General features: G+C 40.5%; 1 protein-coding gene across 1 annotated transcript in view; it reads left to right on the top strand.

The window, feature by feature from the left end:
- Positions 1 to 17,815, top strand: part of chic1 (cysteine-rich hydrophobic domain 1) — a 51,151-nt gene extending 33,336 nt beyond the window's left edge. Inside the window, exons 4-6 of the mRNA XM_068047353.1 lie at positions 11,193 to 11,249; positions 13,435 to 13,494; positions 14,189 to 17,815. Coding sequence (XP_067903454.1) covers positions 11,193 to 11,249; positions 13,435 to 13,494; positions 14,189 to 14,239 — 168 coding nt within the window. The 3' untranslated portion in view covers positions 14,240 to 17,815. The remainder of the gene's footprint in view (positions 1 to 11,192; positions 11,250 to 13,434; positions 13,495 to 14,188) is intronic.
- Positions 17,816 to 19,301: the final 1,486 nt, after the last annotated feature.

Here is a 19,301-nt window from a genome sequence, read left to right as displayed (position 1 = left end):
GTTAATGGATTATGTATATTAGTATTTCCTTATAGTCTTGGCGGACATATACTTTGAAATGTTTGAGAGCTAGCAAAAGTCCTAATGTTTCTTTTTCCACCGTGGAATAGATTTTTTTGATGGCAATTTGGTTTTCTTGGAAAGTAGCCTACTGGCTTCTCTCTGCCCGATTTGTCATCCTGCAGTACAACTGCACCAACCCCCAGGTCGCTAGCATTGATCGCTATTTTGAAGGATTTAGCAAAATTTGAAGATTGTCTTTAGCTTTTTAAAAGCTGCCTGGCATTCATCTGATTGTACTACTTTTGTTCCTTTTATGTAGCAAATGGAGCAGCTACAGCACTAAAATTCCATACAAACTTCCTGTAAAAACAGCACATTCCTAACCGCCTCACTATTTCACATTTAGGTTTAGGTATAGGGAGCTCTACTGAGGCCTGTACCTTTTCTGTTTTTGGCAATACTTGTCCTTATCCCACTATGTGTGCAAAGTAAATTACTCTTGCTTTTCCGAATTTGTTTTTTTCCAGATTTATCACCAAGTCCACTGCTTGCAATTTTTTAAACCAAATTTTTAGCTGGTTTAGGTGTTCTTGCCAAGTGTTACTGTACATTATCAAGGTACACTACACAGTTGGGAACACTGGCTACTAAAGTGGCTGGGGCATTTTTTAACCCGAATGGCATCACCCGGCACTGGTAAAGACAGTCAGCTGTTACAAAAACTGATATTTATTTGGCTTGAGGAGTCAGGAACTTGCCAGTATCCCTTTAACAGGTCAATCTTGGTAAGAAACCTAGCACTGCCCACTCTGTCGATAGTCTTCTAAACGCGAATTGGGTAGGAGTCTGCCTTCGTTACCGCATTGACCTTTCTGTAGTCTATGCTAAATCAGGTTTAGGTACTAGAACTATTGGTGAACTCCAGCTACTTTTGACTAGGTTCGATCAAATTGTTTTCCAGCATATATCGGATTTCTGCTTTTACTTGGGTTTGTTTGTCTGAACTTAAATGGTAAGGATGTTGCTTTAAAGGAATGGATTCCCTTATATCCACATGTGTGGCTAAGGTTGTACATCCTGGCTTATCCCTACAGACTCCTCTAAATGTTGTGAAAAGCCTGGTTAGGTCTTTTAAGTCCAAAAGCATGTTGTCCAATTTTCCTATCCATTCTGTGTTCTCTAACCTGATAATTGGAGGCTCAATCTGAGAATTGTCTAAGCCTCTTTCTGCCTCATTCTCACCTATCCTTTTCCTTCTCCAGAGTCCCGATTACCTGACATACTTGTACTGGCTTATCCACCTCCCTGCGATAATATTGCTTTTAACATATTGATGGACACAACTGATTCTTCTGGCGATCAGAGGTATCAATCAAGTAATCTGCCTTGCCTACCCTTTTAATCACTTTATATGGGCCACTGAACCATGCTTTTAATTCCCCTTGTAACGGTAACAACACTAATACTTCATCCCCTGGTGAAAATTGCAGGTCTTTACATTCTTATCTGCCCATTTTTTTCATATTGACTTGTGTCATGCAGGCCCCCACCTGCCAAGAATGAGGCACACATTACTTTGCCACATGAACATCAAAGCTTAAAATTGCTGCTGGGAAGAAAAGAGGGCCTATCACAAGCAATTGCCAGGCCCCTCGCCAGAAGGACCTTTTTTTGCATACTTGCAGACAGTGTTGGAACAAAGGAATCAGTCCCTGCTTCCCCAATACACAGAAGACCTGGTCCGATCTGTTTAGTCACATGACCAACTGGCAGTTGGAGTTTTTTGAATTTGAACTTGCCACAGAGTTTTAAAACTCAAAGCTGTTTGCTCCTGGACTGAGAACATCTCTCTCCTATCTGCTCCCATCTCTTTCTCACGGAACTGAAGAGCCATTGAAGACGCATCAGCCCCAAGAGAGAAAAGTCTCCTACAGTGAACAAGGTTCAAGAAGAATACTGGGCCCCAACGAAAAACAAGAATTACCTACAAAAAGATTACAGTGAGCTTGAAGCACAGTAAGCAAAACTCTTCTGTTTAGTTTAGTTTAGAGATACAGCACTGAAACAGGCCCTTCGGCCCACCGAGTCTGTGCTGACCATCAACCACCCATTTATACTAATCCTACACGAATCCCATATTCCAATAACATCCCCACCGGTCCCTATATATTTCCCTACCACCTACCTGTACTAGGGGCAATTTATAATGGACAATTAACCTACCAACCTGCAAGTCTTTGGCATATGGGAGGAAACCGGAGCACCCGGTGAAAACCCACGCAGACACAGGGAGAACTTGCACATTGAATTAGAGTTTAAGTTTAAGGTTTAATAAATTTCACTTTTCTTCTTTAAACCTAAGGGAGCCTGTTTATGATCATTTCTTTGCCTTATAATTGGAAAGTGGTAAACAAGGATTCACCAAGGAGGAGCTCAAAATACTATTTAAAATTAAACCCTGTTACAATAAGACCAACTGAAGACAGTAAAAGACCCCGAGATACAACCAGGTGTGAAAGGTAACACTTGGGATGCTTTAAGGTGTTCCTGAACCACACCACAAGCTTTTGTGAGCCTTTCTCAGAACACCGAAGTCTAGTATCGAAGATTCTTTCCTTTGTTCTAAGAATATGTCTTTTGAGTTTTAGAGGACCTCTTACTTCATGACTGAAACTAGCCCTTTATTCCAGTCATGCGGATATTCGTGACAGTATGTTCTAATCATAGTTTTGAGGGTTGGATGGTACCTCTCTCTAAAACTCCTTGTGACTGTGGGTGATATGCTGAAGATTTCAACTGTCTGATACCAAATTGCCTACGACGACTTCTAATATCTTAGACATGAAATTAGACCCTTGATCCGATTGAACTTCAAGTGGTAATCCATATCTTAAAGAATTGGGTTAACTGTTCTACGACTATTTTAGCTGTAATTGTCCTCAAAGGAATGGCCTCTGGAAATTGAGTAGCCATATCCATGATAGGTATGCTTTGATGTCCCGCTTTTGTTTTTGGCAAGGGTCCTACGCAGTTTACCTGCTAAATGATTCCTCAATCACTGGTATGGGAATGAGTGGTGCCGGTTTTTTCATAGGTTATGTTTTTCCCACCATTTGGCAGGTATGGCATGTCCTACAAAATTGTCGTCTCCTTTGTCAGGCCTGGCCAGTAATAATGTTGGCTTATACGTGATTTAATCTTCTGAATCTCGCTACTTCCTGCAAAAGGAATGTCATGAGCTAACCTTAATAATCCCTGGTGATATATACCACTATCTGCTCAACAACTGTTCACTCTTTGTCCCCAGGCCTGTGAGGCAGTCTACATTTTCTCCTCAAAACCCCGTTTTCCATATAATAGCCTTCTGGAACTCCTTTTGTCTCGGCTTCTGTCAGAGCCATCTGTGCCAATCTGTGTAACTCTGGATCAGCCTGCTGTGCTGCAATGATAGAAGATCTGCTAAACATCTCATTTGGATTATCTAAATCCTCAAATAAGTTTTCAGATACTTGGCTATCTGTTTGCGGTGCTACTTTTTACCTCCAACAATGGAACCTGTTTAGCCATTGCTCAGGTGACTACAAACGCAGGAAATATTCCTGGAACTTGTTCCTGTAATTGTTCCGTTTCTTTAACTTCACTTGGTTCCTCTGTCTTCATCGGAGAAACTGTTATTTTTGATCCAGCCAAATCATTTCCGAGGAGTAGATCAATTCTGTCTACTGGCAAACTGTTACCATCCCAGATTTTAAGTCACTTTCTAGGCATATGTACTCCCCGCCAATTCCATTAACTAAAACTTTAGCGTTCAAGGTGCTCTCTGGTGGAAATGTTATACCTTTCCCCAACAAGAATGTTTGTTTGGGTTGCTCCTGTATCCCTGAGTATAATAGGTTTTCCTGCCTCAGTTAAAGGATCTGGAGTTACTTTCTCCTTCGACAAAAATTCATTATAACTTTCGGGTATCTTATTCTAAACCTCGACACTCACTTCAGTTTTTGTATCTGGTTTTACAGCTGCCATTAAAGCTACAGCCTGGTCTGCTGTACTCTCAGTCAGAGCTACTTTCTCTGCATTAGCTTTGTGTACCACAACAAGTCCTATGTATTTACCTCACAATTTTCAGCACTCTGAACGAAGATGACCCATTTTGTGGCAATGATAACACTTTGGCTTGCGAACCTCACTCCCTTTTCCCTTCCTCCTCTTTTCAGAACACACTTTTTTGTATCCTTTTGATATTAAGCACCCAGTCCTCACCATTTTTAAGCCACATTTCTGTTGCCATTGCATCATACTCCCACAGAGCTATTTACACCAACTTTATTCACCACACTGAGTCAGTTTACACACAGGTCTTTGTAGTCCTCCTGAGTCTGCTATCTAATATGATACTATTTGCTTCTCTAGTATTATCTGACACTCATTCTTTTATGCACTTTTATTCCTGTTCACTTTATATACTCTGGTGCCTATTGCCCTACCAATTTAATTTAAACACTTTCCCCCACCCACACTCGTGAACCTGCCTGCGAGGGCATTGGTCCTAGTCCTGTTGAGTTGCAACCCATCCTTTTGAATAGGTGCTTCCTGGCCCAGAGCTGCTCCCAATGCCCCAAGAATCTGAAGCCCTCCCTCCTGCACAATGCCTTAAGCCACACATTGATCCTCCCTATCTTCCTTTTTCTATTCTCACTAGTGCATGACACTGGGAGTAATCCAGAGATTAATACCTTCAAGGTCCTACATTATAACCTCCTCCCTGAAAACCTGACAGTAGACAGTAGGACTTCCCAATACCTGCCCTCTCTGTTATTGGTACTGACATGTACCACAACTTCTGTCTCACTCCCTTCCCCCTGTCGAATGTTCTGCACCCTCTCCGTGATTTCCTTTACTCTGGTATGGGGGACGCTCAGTGACTTATAGAAATACCTGTCTATAATTATGGAATCTCCTATAACGATTGCACTTCTACTCTTTGCTGTAACCTCCTGTGCATTCCCTTGCCCTTGATGCCATGATCCTGTCTGCACTCTCTCAAGGTGTCGTCACTCCCAGCAGTCTCCATTGCTGAGTACTGATTTGAGAGTGGCACACCTCTCGGACTCTTCCTACTCTTCTGAATGCCAGCCAAACCACCCCCTCCCCAATCTACTATCTCACTGCCTGTGGGGTGACCACCTACTGTAAAGTACAATCCAGGAAACTCTCACTCTTCCTAATGCTCTGGAGAAACTCCAGCTGCCCCTGGGTTTTTCAGTAGATTTGTTGGGAATTTAGAATAGTGGGAATGGAGGTTACGGCAGTTGTATGTTCCTCCTGCAGAATGTGGGAGGTAACGGTCGCCAAGAGTGTCCCTGCTGACTGCATCTGCGGGAAGTGCACCCAACTCCAGCTCCTCGAGAACCGCGTTAGGGAGCTGGAGCTGGATGAACTTCGGATCATTCGGGAGGCGGAGGGGGTTATTGAGAGGAGTTATGGGGAGGTAGTCACACCTCAGGTAAAAGAAGTAGGTAGATGGGTTACCGTCAGGGGAAGGAGAGGGAACCAGCAGGCAGTGCAGGGATCCCCTGTGGCCGTTTCCCTCAACAACAGGTATACCGTTTTGGATACTGTTATGGGGGATGACTTAACAGGGGTAAGCAATGGGGTACAGGTCTCTGGCACAGAGTCTGTCCCTGTTGCTCAGAAGGGAAGGGGGAAGAGGAGCAGAGCATTAGTCATTGGGGACTCCATAGTTAGGGGAACAGATAGGAGGTTCTGTGGGAACGAGAGAGACTCACTGTTGGTGTGTTGCCTCCCAGGTGCCAGGGTTCGTGATGTCTCGGATCGTGTTTTTGGGATCCTTGAGGGGGAGCAGCCCCAAGTCGTGGTCCACATAGGCACCAACGACATAGGTAGAAAGAGAGATGGGGATTTAAGGCAGAAATTCAGGGAGCTAGGGTGGAAGCTTAGAGCGAGAACAAACAGAGTTGTTATCTCTGGGTTGTTGCCCGTGCCACATGATAGCGAAGCGAGGAATAGGGAGAGAGAGGAGTTGAACACGTGGCTGCAGAGATGGTGTAGGAGGGAGGGTTTTGGTTTCCTGGATAATTGGGGCTCTTTCTGGGGTAGGTGGGACCTCTACAAACAGGATGGTCTTCACTTGAACCAGAGGGGTACCAATATCCTGGGGGGGAGATTTGCTAGTGCTCTTCGGGGGGGTTTAAACTAATTCAGCAGGGGAATGGGAACCTAAATTGTAGTTCCAGTGTACAGGATGTTGAGAGTAGTGAGGTCAGGGATAAGGTTACAAGGACGCAAGAGGGCACTGGCAAGCAAGAACTTGGTTTAAAGTGTGTCTACTTCAACGCCAGGAGCATCCGGAATAAGGTGGGTGAGCTTGCAGCATGGGTTGGTACCTGGGATCTCGATGTAGTGGCCATTTCGGAGACATGGGTAGAGCAGGGGCCGGAATGGATGTTGCAGGTTCCGGGATTTAGATGTTTCACTAAGAACAGAGAAGATGGTAGAAGAGGAGGGGGTGTGGCATTGTTAATCAAGGAGAGTATTACAGCGGCAGAAAGGACGTTTGAGGACTCGTCTACTGAGGTAGTATGGGCCGAGGTTAGAAACAGGAGAGGAGAGGTCACCCTGTTGGGAGTCTTCTATAGACCTCCAAATAGTTCCAGAGATGTAGAGGAAAGGATAGCGAAGATGATTCTCGACAGGGGCGAGAGTAACAGGGTAGTTGTTACGGGGGACTTTAACTTTCCAAATATTGACTGGAAATACTATAGTTCGAGTACTTTAGATGGGTCAGTTTTTGTCCAGTGTGTGCAGGAGGGTTTTCTGACACAGTATGTAGACAGGCCAACCAGGGGCGATGCCACATTGGATTTGGTACTGGGTAATGAACCCGGCCAGGTGTTAGATTTAGATGTAGGTGAGCACTTTGGTGATAGTGATCACAATTCGGTTAGGTTTACCTTAGCGATGGGCAGGGACAGGTATATACCGCAGGGCAAGAATTATAGCTGGGGGAAAGGAAATTATGATGCGATTAGGCAAGATTTAGGATGCGTAGGATGGGGAAGGAAACTGCAGGGGATGGGCACAATCGAAATGTGGAGCTTATTCAAGGAGCAGCTACTGCGTGTTCTTGATAAGTATGTACCTGTCAGGCAGGGAGGAAGTTGTCGAGTGAGGGAGCCGTGGTTTACTAAAGAAGTTGAAGCGCTTGTCAAGAGGAAGAAGGCGGCTTATGTTAGGATGAGACGTGAAGGCTCAGGGCGCTTGAGAGTTACAGGCTAGCCAGGAAGGATCTAAAGGGAGAGTTAAGAAGAGCAAGGAGAGGACACGAGAAGTCATTGGCGGATAGGATCAGGGAAAACCCTAAGGCTTTCTATAGGTATATCAGGAATAAAAGAATGACTAGAGTTAGATTAGGGCCAATCAAGGATAGTAGTGGGAAGTTGTGTGTGGAATCAGAGGACATGGGGGAAGTGTTAAATGAATATTTTGCGTCAGTATTTACAGTAGAGAAAGAAAATGTTGTCGAGGAGAATACTGAGATACAGACTACTAGGCTAGATGGGATTGAGGTTCACAAGGAGGAGGTGTTAGCAATTTTGGAAAGTGTGAAAATAGATAAGTCCCCTGGGCCAGATGGGATTTATCCTAGGATTCTCTGGGAAGCCAGGGAGGAGATTGCAGAGCCTTTGTCCTTGATCTTTATGTCGTCATTGTCGACAGGAATAGTGCTGGAAGACTGGAGGATAGCAAATGTTGTCCCCTTGTTCAAGAAGGGGAGTAGAGACAGCCCTGGTAATTATAGACCTGTGAGCCTTACTTCGGTTGTGGGTAAAATGTTGAAAAAGGTTATAAGAGACAGGATTTATAATCATCTTGAAAAGAATAAGTTCATTAGTGATAGTCAGCACGGTTTTGTGAAGGGTCGGTCGTGCCTCACAAACCTTATTGAGTTTTTCGAGAAGGTGACCAAACGGGTGGATGAGGGTAAAGCAGTGGATGTGGTGTATATGGATTTCAGTAAGGCGTTTGATAAGGTTCCCCACGGTAGGCTATTGCAGAAAATACGGAAGTATGGGGTTGAAGGTGATTTAGAGCTTTGGATCAGAAATTGGCTAGCTGAAAGAAGACAGAGGGTGGTGGTTGATGGCAAATGTTCATCCTGGAGTTTAGTTACTAGTGGTGTACCGCAAGGATCTGTTTTGGGGCCACTGCTGTTTTGTCATTTTTATAAATGACCTGGAAGAGGATGTAGAAGGGTGGGTTAGTAAATTTGCGGATGACACGAAGGTCGGTGGAGTTGTGGATAGTGCCGAAGGATGTTGTAGGGTACAGAGGGACATAGATAGGCTGCAGAGCTGGGCTGAGAGATGGCAAATGGAGTTTAATGCGGAAAAGTGTGAGGTGATTCACTTTGGAAGGAGTAACAGGAATGCAGAGTACTGGACTAATGGGAAGATTCTTGGTAGTGTAGATGAGCAGAGAGATCTTGGTGTCCAGGTGCATAAATCCCTGAAGGTTGCTACCCAGGTTAATAGGGCTGTTAAGAAGGCATATGGTGTGTTAGCTTTTATTCGTAGGGGGATCGAGTTTCGGAGCCACAAGGTCATGCTGCAGCTGTACAAAGCTCTGATGAGACCGCACCTGGAGTATTGCGTGCAGTTCTGGTCACCGCATTATAGGAAGGATGTGGAAGCTTTGGAAAGGGTGCAGAGGAGATTTACTAGGATGTTGCCTGGTATGGAGGGAAGGTCTTATGAGGAAAGGCTGAGGGACTTGAGGTTGTTTTCGTTGGAGAGAAGGAGGAGGAGAGGTGACTTAATAGAGACATAAGATAATCAGAGGGTTCGATAGGGTGGATAGTGAGAGTCTTTTTCCTCGGATGGTGATGGCAAACACGAGGGGACATAGCTTTAAGTTGAGGGGTGATAGATATAGGACAGATGTTAGAGGTAGTTTCTTTACACAGAGAGTAGTAGGGGCGTGGAACGCCCTGCCTGCAACAGTAGTAGACTTGCCAACTTTAAGGGCATTTAAGTGGTCATTGGATAGACATATGGATGAAAATGGAATAGTGTAGGTCAGATGGTTTCACAGGTCGGCGCAACATCGAGGGCCGAAGGGCCTGTACTGCGCTGTAATGTTCTAATTCTAATTCAAGCTCTGAAGTCCTGAGCTCGAGCTCAAGCAGCTGGAGACACTTCCTACACACGTGATTCCCCAAGACACTTTAAGTGTCCTGAAGTTCCCACGTGGCACAGGGAATTGCAAGCAACCAGTCTCAGCTGCCCATCCATGATTTAAGAAAAAATTGCTAGCCCCTCTTTTTTCGAATCTAGTTAGTATCTTGTATTAACTAATTAATTTTAATTAATGCCTCGTGACTTGCTCTGTGCTAATACTCTTAATATTAATTCCCTTACTGTCATACTTAACCTGATTGAAAGTTCATTAATTAATGTATAAATTTAATATAGTACCTTATAGTTTCCCTGCCCTAGTTTTTTTTCTAAATGCCTAATCCTCACTAAGCAATCCCTACCTGCTGCCCTCTGACATCACTGCTTGCTTTTTTGGAAATACACCGATCAGGAATTTGTGCACTTTTGGTCATGTTGATTAGACTGTGCAAAGCTTCTTGCTGCTGGATCAAAAAGTCTGACTTTAATGCTAGTATCAGTTTTTTTACCATTCGTACCTGATTAATTTTAAAAACAGTGGCAGAGTCATATGCAGTTTTCCCCTGGTGCATCTTGGTATTCTGAAGACTGTGTTTAACAACACAATGGCGCAGTACACACACATGCGTAAATGCAGTGTCATTGACTGAAACATCACTGTCATAGTCTCTGGCAGCTGCAAGTAATGAAGATGGCTCTGCTCAATCTTGCACAGAAAAGCAAATAAACTGTCCATTGACAAAGTCAGTTTAAAAAGTGCAAACTTCCCTTTTTTTTTGTTCACCCCAAAATGACCACTTCTACCCTTATATAAAAGCAAAATACTGTGGATGCTGGAAATCTGAAATTAAAACCAGAAATGCTGGAACCACTCAGCAGTCTGGCAGCATCTGTGGAAAGAGAAGCAGAGTTAACATTTCGGGTCAGTGACCCTTCTTCAGAACTTTTACCCTTCCTCACTCGCTGCTTGTCTCCTCCCACAGCTTGTTCTCCCTGCTTCCTCCTAACCAACTGCTTGCCTCTTGTTTTGCTTGCCGCTTCAATCGCGGCTTGTTTTACCGCCGCCCCCCCCCCCCCCCGCCCGCAACAACACTTCATGGCTTCAATTACCCACCGCACCCAGTCGTTCAATTATCCCCCATGGCTCGCTTGCCCCATCACTCACTCGCAGCGCACCGTGATGTCAACGTTTGCATGCTCAAGTTGATCCTGGAAAATTTGTGGACGCATTCTGAGGACGCTGGAGCTTGCCCGTGCACTGGCAGATTTGCCAAAAGGCACACTATTATGAATGTAATGTTTGTTTCCTTGCATTGCTCTACACTGAGAACCTGGAATGTTTAAGATCAAGTTATGTGGCAGAATTGTCATTCTTTCTTTCATTTTAAGGAGTTAAATGCAAGCATCAGTTCTCACCTGTGGCCTTGAATTCATTGCTGTTGTATAACTGCACCAGATACAGGAGCTGCAAGTGAAGAAGTTATAACAGTGCTTGCATCCAAATGTATCTGCTGCCAAAAATGACTGGAAAGCATTTTTGCAACTCAATTTTGTAATTCTTCATTAGGAGATGTATTATGTGGCTCATTCTGCAGGCAATATCTAAACTTCTGTGCCTGCTTGATGGCTTTCCTGAAATCCCGATACTGGAGGTGCTGACTTGTGTGTCCAGCCTCTTGATATCTATTTTTAATCTTTAAGAAAAACTGGACAGTGAAATTTTATGTTAATTCATACACTGGTATCATTTTTATGGAGACTAGTTTCCATCTATTCCAAAGTTGCTGATTGAATAGGTCAAGTTGGGCAAGTTTGAACTTAGTTTGTGATGGACTACCTTCTATATGTTGTAATCAGAAGTCCAAAATGCAAAATGATAACGTTTCACATGACTAAATCTTCTGTTTTATTGCAATACCTTGCCACTTTATTGTGGAAATGCTTTGTGTTTGAAGTATAATGCTCAAAGAAAATCTTGCATTTAATGTTTTTCAGACTAGAAGATCAATACAAAAGCTATTAGAATGGGAAAACAACAGATTGTATCACAAGGTGAGAAAATTGAAGTGTTTCCATGTGTGTTAAGTGTATAAATAAGTACTATAGTTGTTTGTTATGATTTGGCAAAACCTGCCAGTAACTGTGCTGATGAAGATTCTAAATAAAGTTAAGGTTTTCAACCAGTAAGTCCACATGGTGGCGCTATATTTTGCTTGTACATTGTAACACTTGGACCTGAAAGAATCATAGAACAGTTACAACACAAAGAGGCCATCGTGTCCGTTCCATCTCTCTGCGCGAGCAACTCAGTTGGTCCCACTCCCCTGCCTTTTCCCCATAGCCCTGCAAATTTTTTCTATTCAGATAATTACCAAAATCCCTTTTGAAAGCCACAATTGAATCGTTCATCTAAATGTCCCAAGATATTCTTTGTATTTTCTCACTGCCAAGTTCTAATGTTATATGGTTCAAAATTATCATATTGCATTAAGGGAGAATTCAGTCATCTCCATCTTGTCTGTCTACTCTGACAAAGTTAATAATTTGTACAGATCTCTGTATTGTGGAAAGTTTATTTTAGAAAGGAGAGAGAAGATGAAAACTAAACTATAGGAGGGATGCTGACATATTTAGCATGTTGACACGATTAAGTTCAGCCATGTGGTCAACTCTCCTAAAACCCTGTTTGAATCTGTCCAGTCCAGCTTTCACCACTTTCACTGCATTGAAGTGGACCTTTGCTGAAGTCACATGTTACATCCGATATGACTCAAACCGTGGGTGTTTATTCCTGCTACACATTTCAGCAGCAGTGACTATTTCATTCTCCTTCACTACTTCCCCGTTGGGCTGCTTTTGCATGGTTTCATTCCTGTCTGTCTGGATGCATTTCCAACAATGGCGTCTCTTCTCTACAGTCCTCTCTAGCCTTCTCCAAGGATTGATTTCTTGGCTTCCTCAAGTACTACATGTTGTCCCTCAGACATATCTGTGGCATGGAATCAGCTTTTGTATATATGCTGAAACTGCTGACAACGAGCTCCACCTCTATACCTTTGTTCTTAATGCCATGACCACTTTCATGCTAATGGGCTGCCTATTTGTCATCAAATCTTGGACAAGTCACAGCTTCTTTCTACTAAACCTTAGGCAGACTAAGGCCTTAATTTTTGGCACCTGCCATAAAATGCTGATACTGATGTCATTTGCAGCCCTGGGCATTTGCTCAGGCTGAACTATGTGCAGTCTCTGCATCATACTCAATTCCTTCTGAACTGGGCTTCATTATTTTCACCACAAAGATAGCTTGTGATTTAAAGATTGCTCTAATCTCTGCAGCATTGCCTGTCTCTGCTGCAACCCTCATTCAAGCTTTGGTTATCTTCATACTTAATTACCTCACTGCCCTCTTTGCTGGACTTCCATTGTTCACACTCCGTATATTTCAAGTTTTCCAAAATGCAGCTGTTATCCTGTCCTGCACAGTCTCATTTCACCCATTTGCTGTTTTCCATATTTCCTTGTCACTTCAGATTCCACCATGGCCTCATTCCTACTTTTGCAACCTCCTCCAGCCTTATTTCCATTCCCTCATCTTGCAGTCCTTGAACTTTGGCCTCCTGTGAATTGCCCTCACTTTGTCCCACATTTGGTAGGATTTTTAGTAGTCTTATCCATACTCTACAACTCCCTCATTAATCCCCATGGTCTCTACTTGTTTGTCCTCCATTACAATCCTTCCAAAGACCTATCTTTTTGATATAGTCTTAAGTCAGCTCTTTGATCTCTATCCCATGGTTTTGTATCTGTTTCTCTTACTGTTTTTCTATAAAGCATCTTAAGATGTTTCCAGTGATAAAGTTGCTACATTAATGCAAGTTGTTCTTCACCTGAATACTTTATTTGTTGAATGTACAGGGAAGGGGGAAGAATAATCTTGGCCCAATTCAGTGATAGCAATACCAATTAAATCACCACTAGCAGCATAGAAGAGTGAGTAGTGAGACTGAAAAGATAGACTTTCAGATATTGATTGTCTAATATTCTGAATGGCAGATGTTTTAGTAAATGTGGTTTTACTGGAGTTTCTCTTCACTGTTCATATAATGAAGTAATGAAATTACCTCGGAAATTGAAATCTTTGGCTTACCTAATATAGCACTCGCTCTAGGATTTATTTTTAAGGGAAAGTTTTATTTATCTTCAGCTAAATGTGTGTTTCTTGTTTTGGGATTAGCTTGGTTTGCACTGGAAGTTAAGTAAAAGGAAATGTGAGTCCAGTAACATGATGGAATATGTAAGTACACCTGTATTTTTGATGACCTTGTTACAAAACATTTTTGCTTTGCCAATTTTCTCCCCTCCTCTGAAGACACTGATTCTTGCTAGGACATGATTTCATGGGCACAGCCAATGGTCATTCTTTATGTTGAGCCTAGCCAATGAATGTCAACAGGATGTTTTGAGGACATCACACCGAGTCTGAATTATCCTTGCATAACATCCATAGGATATTTTCCAGCAGGACTTACTGGATACCGAGCAAGAGTGGGAGGATTGGCTGATGAGTTATTTTATTTTTCATCAAGGTCACCATAACCACTGCCCTGATTGAAATTAGCTAACTAGCAGCAGACCTGGAATTGAAATAAGGAAAGGAAGCAAAAGTCAGTAGGCTGGTCACCCCCGCTTGTCTGATTCTTTGTGGCTGTCTCAAGAACAGCTTTGGTAGAGGCCTGAGACTAGTTGCCCACTTGTGTTCTTGATTTGGAATAGTACAACATGCAGGACGAGAGTTATTGTGTTGCGAGTGTATTAGTTGTCCCAGCATATATTAATTCCACGTTTTAACTTTTTGAAGTGAACTTATTCCTGTACTACCCATATTTTATTCGATTCTGCTGAAAGTTTCAGATCCTTATTCTGCAGTCCGTAGAATATTGAATGACAAATGCTGTTTATAAACAAGTAACTTTTCTTGTTCTTTACAGGTAATACTAATAGAGTTCTTACCAAAATTTCCTATATTCCGACCGGACTGAGAAAAGGCCCATTCATCGAGAAGCAAAAGCTATCATTCCTGCCCTTAGTGCCTTGTAGATATCTGAACAGATGACTGCCAATACACCTGTTTTAACAGTAATCTACTGTAGTTAGTGTAGATACCTTTCTAATCTATTTTCTTTCGTGAAGCACATTTTGCACATGTATTATTTTCCCTTTCTCTGAAGTGTTGCACTCAATCTGTTACCGCATTCATCTGATGAATGCAGAGATGTTCACTTTGAAAAAAACTCAAATCTTATACATAGTTCTTCTGTCCATATTGTACAGTGTGGTATATTAATGTTTACAGAATGTATTCCTTTACTGCATCCTATGAGTTTTGAAATGTGGAAGGATTCTATGTATTCATAGAAATTAGCAATGCAGCTGGAAGAGAAAGTGCCTTTGTATTACAGTAGGAATAATTACTCCCATTGAAGTAAAAGGTCCAATCTAATATACACTGCATGTGGAAAAATGACCACGGAAGTGGAATAGATAACTAATATTTCTGTGATAGAGTTACTGAACTTATCAAATGTTCTGATCATTATTGTCTTCTACAGGTAACTAAGTTTTATTAAAGCATAAAATGTTGAATATTATATTTCATTTTAGATGAAGGATAAAATGGATGAAAGATTCCATGTGTAGTTCTTATTAGTATCAAAGTACACTTGGTTAATGTGTTTCCTCTCACCCCACAATACTGTTTGTCTTTTTAATTTTTGCTCTAGCTTTGGTAGCCCTGCTGAAACATAACTAAAAGATCCACTTTCCCTTTTGAGAATCAATGTTCGTTGCTTTGTTGGTAACACCCCATGATGAGTTTGTCACATTACTAAGTAACACTTAACTTCTAAGAATTATACAGGATATTACATTGTGAAAGAAGATTACATTATCAATATTTGTCAACAAAAAGTTTTAATTTCTCTCCCTCCAAAGCATTCTCCTATAGAATTGGAACACAAGTCTCCAAAGTTTGGGGGACAGAGTTACTGAAGATGCAAATTATACATGTTGCTGAGCTTCCTTTTTTGGGAATATTAACTTTTTATTTCTAATAATTAAGTGCACCTTTTTTTAGTAAGTACTCTGTGAACCTTTAAAATAGTGAAGCCAAAACACATTATTATCTCATTGTCTTTTTTACGCTTTCAGTAACTTGTACCTTCTTGCTTCAAGATATTCATTAGTATAATACCAGACTTTTTTATATAGTTTTTTTTTAAAAAGGCAGAACATTTAAGAATTTTATGAACTCTTAAAAAATGTACCTGCCATTGCATTCAGTAACCCAAATATTCTTGGGTGACTGTAGATGGCTGCAGACGGTGTCCCATTTATTGTTAGGGACAGGAAGACAGAAAATGCCTTTTTGGTGCACTAAAGCTGGTCTCTGTAGTACCCAAACACACTCTTCATAGTATCCAGCTACATTTTTAAGCAAGCAGTCGATCCTTTGAATAAAGAAGTTCTTCCTAATATCTATTTTAAATTTGTGGTTTGGTACCACTCCCCTGACTCATTTTAATATTCTAGATTACCTTTGTCTATACTTTTTTTTCAATGTAATTTGTTGAAGACCCCCTCCTTCCTTTTATGTTTTTCCCCCTGCCCACCCAACATTTTAATTTAACATTTTTCCTGTTCCTTCTCCTTCACTGCCAAACTGAATTTTTTCATTTTGAAATTTTTAAGCATCATTAAGTGTATAAGTTTGTCATGTGAATTTTAACCAGTTGTTAAACTGAATAAAATTGGTCTGTAGATGTAGTGAAAGTGCCAAATTAACCAAATGGTTGTACCTGTGGAACTGGTTGTCCAAGCCACACATTTATCTGTTGATCAGAAGTGACAGATCTCAGGATAACTTGGAATAAAACCAAGATAATTGAAGTTTATGGATCATCACTCTGTGCAATCAATTTGACCCAGATTATTTCACAGTAATTTCTAACATTATGAAAACATAATTAATAGATAAAAGTAGCTTCCAGGAGCAAAAATCATGTTTGCCATATGGTTACACATACCCACACTTCTTAAAAAAATAATGAATCACCTTCTGCCTTGTGTATTCCCTCACTTTAATTCTGATGGGTCATTTTTATCTTATTTTATTTGGGTTATTTGAGAACTATCTAATTGCATCAGTGTGGCTAAAGTGATAGGAAGGGAAAGAAATAATTGCTATGTTGTGTTGAGGTAAAATGTAATACACATCAAATTTGTAAAAAAAAACTGATCGGACATTGTTACGTTTAGAATGGTAGATCACTGTAGTGGCCTGATGATTTTTGTAATGCAGTTTCCTTTTTATGTTGCCTATCTTGCTATTATTGTGCTGTTTGCCAGAATTTTACATCATATGTTAATAGGAAAACGTTACAAGGTAGTAACAATTTGAAGGGTTCATGAGATATCTCTGAACCCTGATATTCCTGCAGATTTTTTAAAAAATATATATAGTTTGTTTAATTTGAATGTTACTAGTACAGGTCCTAATAGGGAAGGGAATGTTCCATCTCAAATTTTTGAATAACCTGTTTTTCATGTTTTTTAATTTAATTGCAATTTTTATTTGTAAGTGCCACAAATGGGTCTTGTTAACTGCAGAAAAACAAAGTTCCAAATGTAGGTTTATATTTGGAAGCATTTTCTTCAAACCTGCTTGTAGCTTGTGGATGAAGCAGTTTAAAAGTTGGTCCAACAATCAGGACTACAGTGTGGTTGCATGATATAAGACTATACACAGTTGTAAATTACATCAAAAACTAAGGCAGTTATTTGTTGGTAACACTAAGTGAAGAATGTAGAATACACATTTTACTACATGTAATTTTTTAAACTAATTTTAGTTAAGTTATTTGACAGCTTAAAAGATGCTTTGTCAAGTGGAGCATGTTTTCAGTCAGTACTTAATTGATGTCAGCAGAAGAAAGTTAATTAATTCAAACATTTTTACTTGAATAAAGGTGAAAATTTGAAAAGGTTCACCATACATGGTTGCATAATGTTGGTTGTTTGAGTTACTAAACATGGGCTGGGGAAAGAGAAGAAATCAACCCTTATTTTCTAAACATAAATTTAAATCCTTTGTAACACCTAGTCTCTGCACTGTATTCCAATTACATCATTTAAACCACATGCTGGAAGTGTTGAATGTGCTGTAGACCAATGGATAAGCACATTGATAAATCAGTGTTTTATAAAATCTTTTCAAAAGTATTAGCCTAACCTGTAATGTGTTGACACTCAGTACAGTATTTCATCCGAGTTGCACATAACATTAGCAATTTTTAACAGGTCAGTAGTTCAAACAATCATGTTGTCATTGTTTGAATCTTTTACCACTTGAAGTATCTACTTCCCTTTCTTCTCTTTAACCCCTTCCCAAAATCGTCTTGTCATAATTATGCTTACTGTTAGCTGTTTGTGTATTTATAGAATGTACTAATTTCCATCCCATATATCATTTATGAATATGTATAAATAAAGCAAGTTTTAAGTATAGTGTGATGTTTTGACTGTTTTCTCCACTTCTCCCACCTAGAATCAGATGTATTTATTTGAAGATTTTTCATATTACAAAAATAAACAAAACCCACCATTTTTACTTTTGTGCAGATGGTGATATTGGAATAGATCACTTTTATATTTAACAAAATCTAGCAATGAATCCCTCTCTCTTACCTGATGAGTCTCACCATATTTTTTTTCCTTTGAAGAATATTGTAGTGGTTGGACTCTTCACCACTACATTATAACGGAACACTACAGTAGGCAACATTATCTGGTCATCACATTGGGGCCTTTCTGTGTGCAAATTGGCTGTCATGTTTCCTACATTACAACAATTACTACATTTTTTTTAAAAAACTTAATTGGCTGTAAAGTGCTTTGAGACATGCTGTGGTTGTGAATGGCACTATATAAACACAAGTTTTTTTTTTTAAGAACAGGATTATATCTTCACTCTTTGAGACGAGCATGAGCTCATGGAGAAACCAAAGTATTACCTTGTAGCATAAAAACAAAAGAACCTTACACAGAATTGATTACAAATACATTGTTTCTTTTGTCTATTGGTTTTAATATTGTAACTGATATGAGCTAACTCAGAGAAAGCATCAGCCTCTTAAATATTTTAGGTTGTTAACCATCGATATAGCTTTTTAGATTTGAAATATTGTAAATAGCTTTGTTTCCAATCATTACCAAGACCAGAAAAAGATGACTCTTTTTATGCATCAAGATAATGAGTGAAAAGAAAGACTTGCATTGCATGACCACTGGATGTTTCAAAGCATTTTACAGCCAATGAAGTACTTTTTTTTTTTGAATTGTAGCCATTGTTGTAATGTACGAAATGTGACAGCCAGTATGTACACAGCAAACTTCCACAAACAGCAATGTGAGAATTTTTTGTGATGTCGATTGAGCGATTAAATATTGGCCAGGACACCAACGATAACTCCCCTGCTCTTCGAAATAGTGCCATGGGATCTTTTACATCTGCCCGAGCAAGCAGATGGGGTATCAGTATAACATCTCATCTGAAAGACTGGCACCTCCAACAGTGCAGCACTCCCTTAGTACCTGCCTTGATTTATGTACTTAAGCCCTTGAGTGGAACTTGAACTCAGAACCTTATGATTTCAAGACTAGAGGGCTAGCGACTGAGCCACAACTGTCAGTGGTATGGAAATGGCACATTTTCTACTCTTGGCATGATAAAGAGTACCAGATCCACCTAGGTCATGTTTAGCAAAGCTGCTTTTCCCTCTGCCCAACAATGTTTCTTTGCCCCAGCACTAACAGAAAGTTGAAAATGCTGCACTTCCAACACCATACATGCTTATTGGAAATTTCACTTGGGTCATTAGTAAAGCAAATTTATGCTGTGGATTTGTGTTTTAAACGAGCAGGTTGAGACTGGAATACTTTTTGCATCCAGTATCAAATATTTCAAAGCAGCTATAGCATAAGCTTTAAGTTTAAGTTCCCAACAGTGCACCCCATTTCCAGATACCTACCTGCTTGTTGATCAGC

This window comes from Heterodontus francisci, chromosome 15, assembly GCF_036365525.1.
Source record: "Heterodontus francisci isolate sHetFra1 chromosome 15, sHetFra1.hap1, whole genome shotgun sequence".
In the NCBI taxonomy this organism is placed as follows: Eukaryota; Metazoa; Chordata; class Chondrichthyes; order Heterodontiformes; family Heterodontidae; genus Heterodontus; species Heterodontus francisci.
The sequence above is the reverse complement of the archived record's forward strand: the minus strand, read 5'-3'. Positions and strand labels throughout refer to the sequence as shown.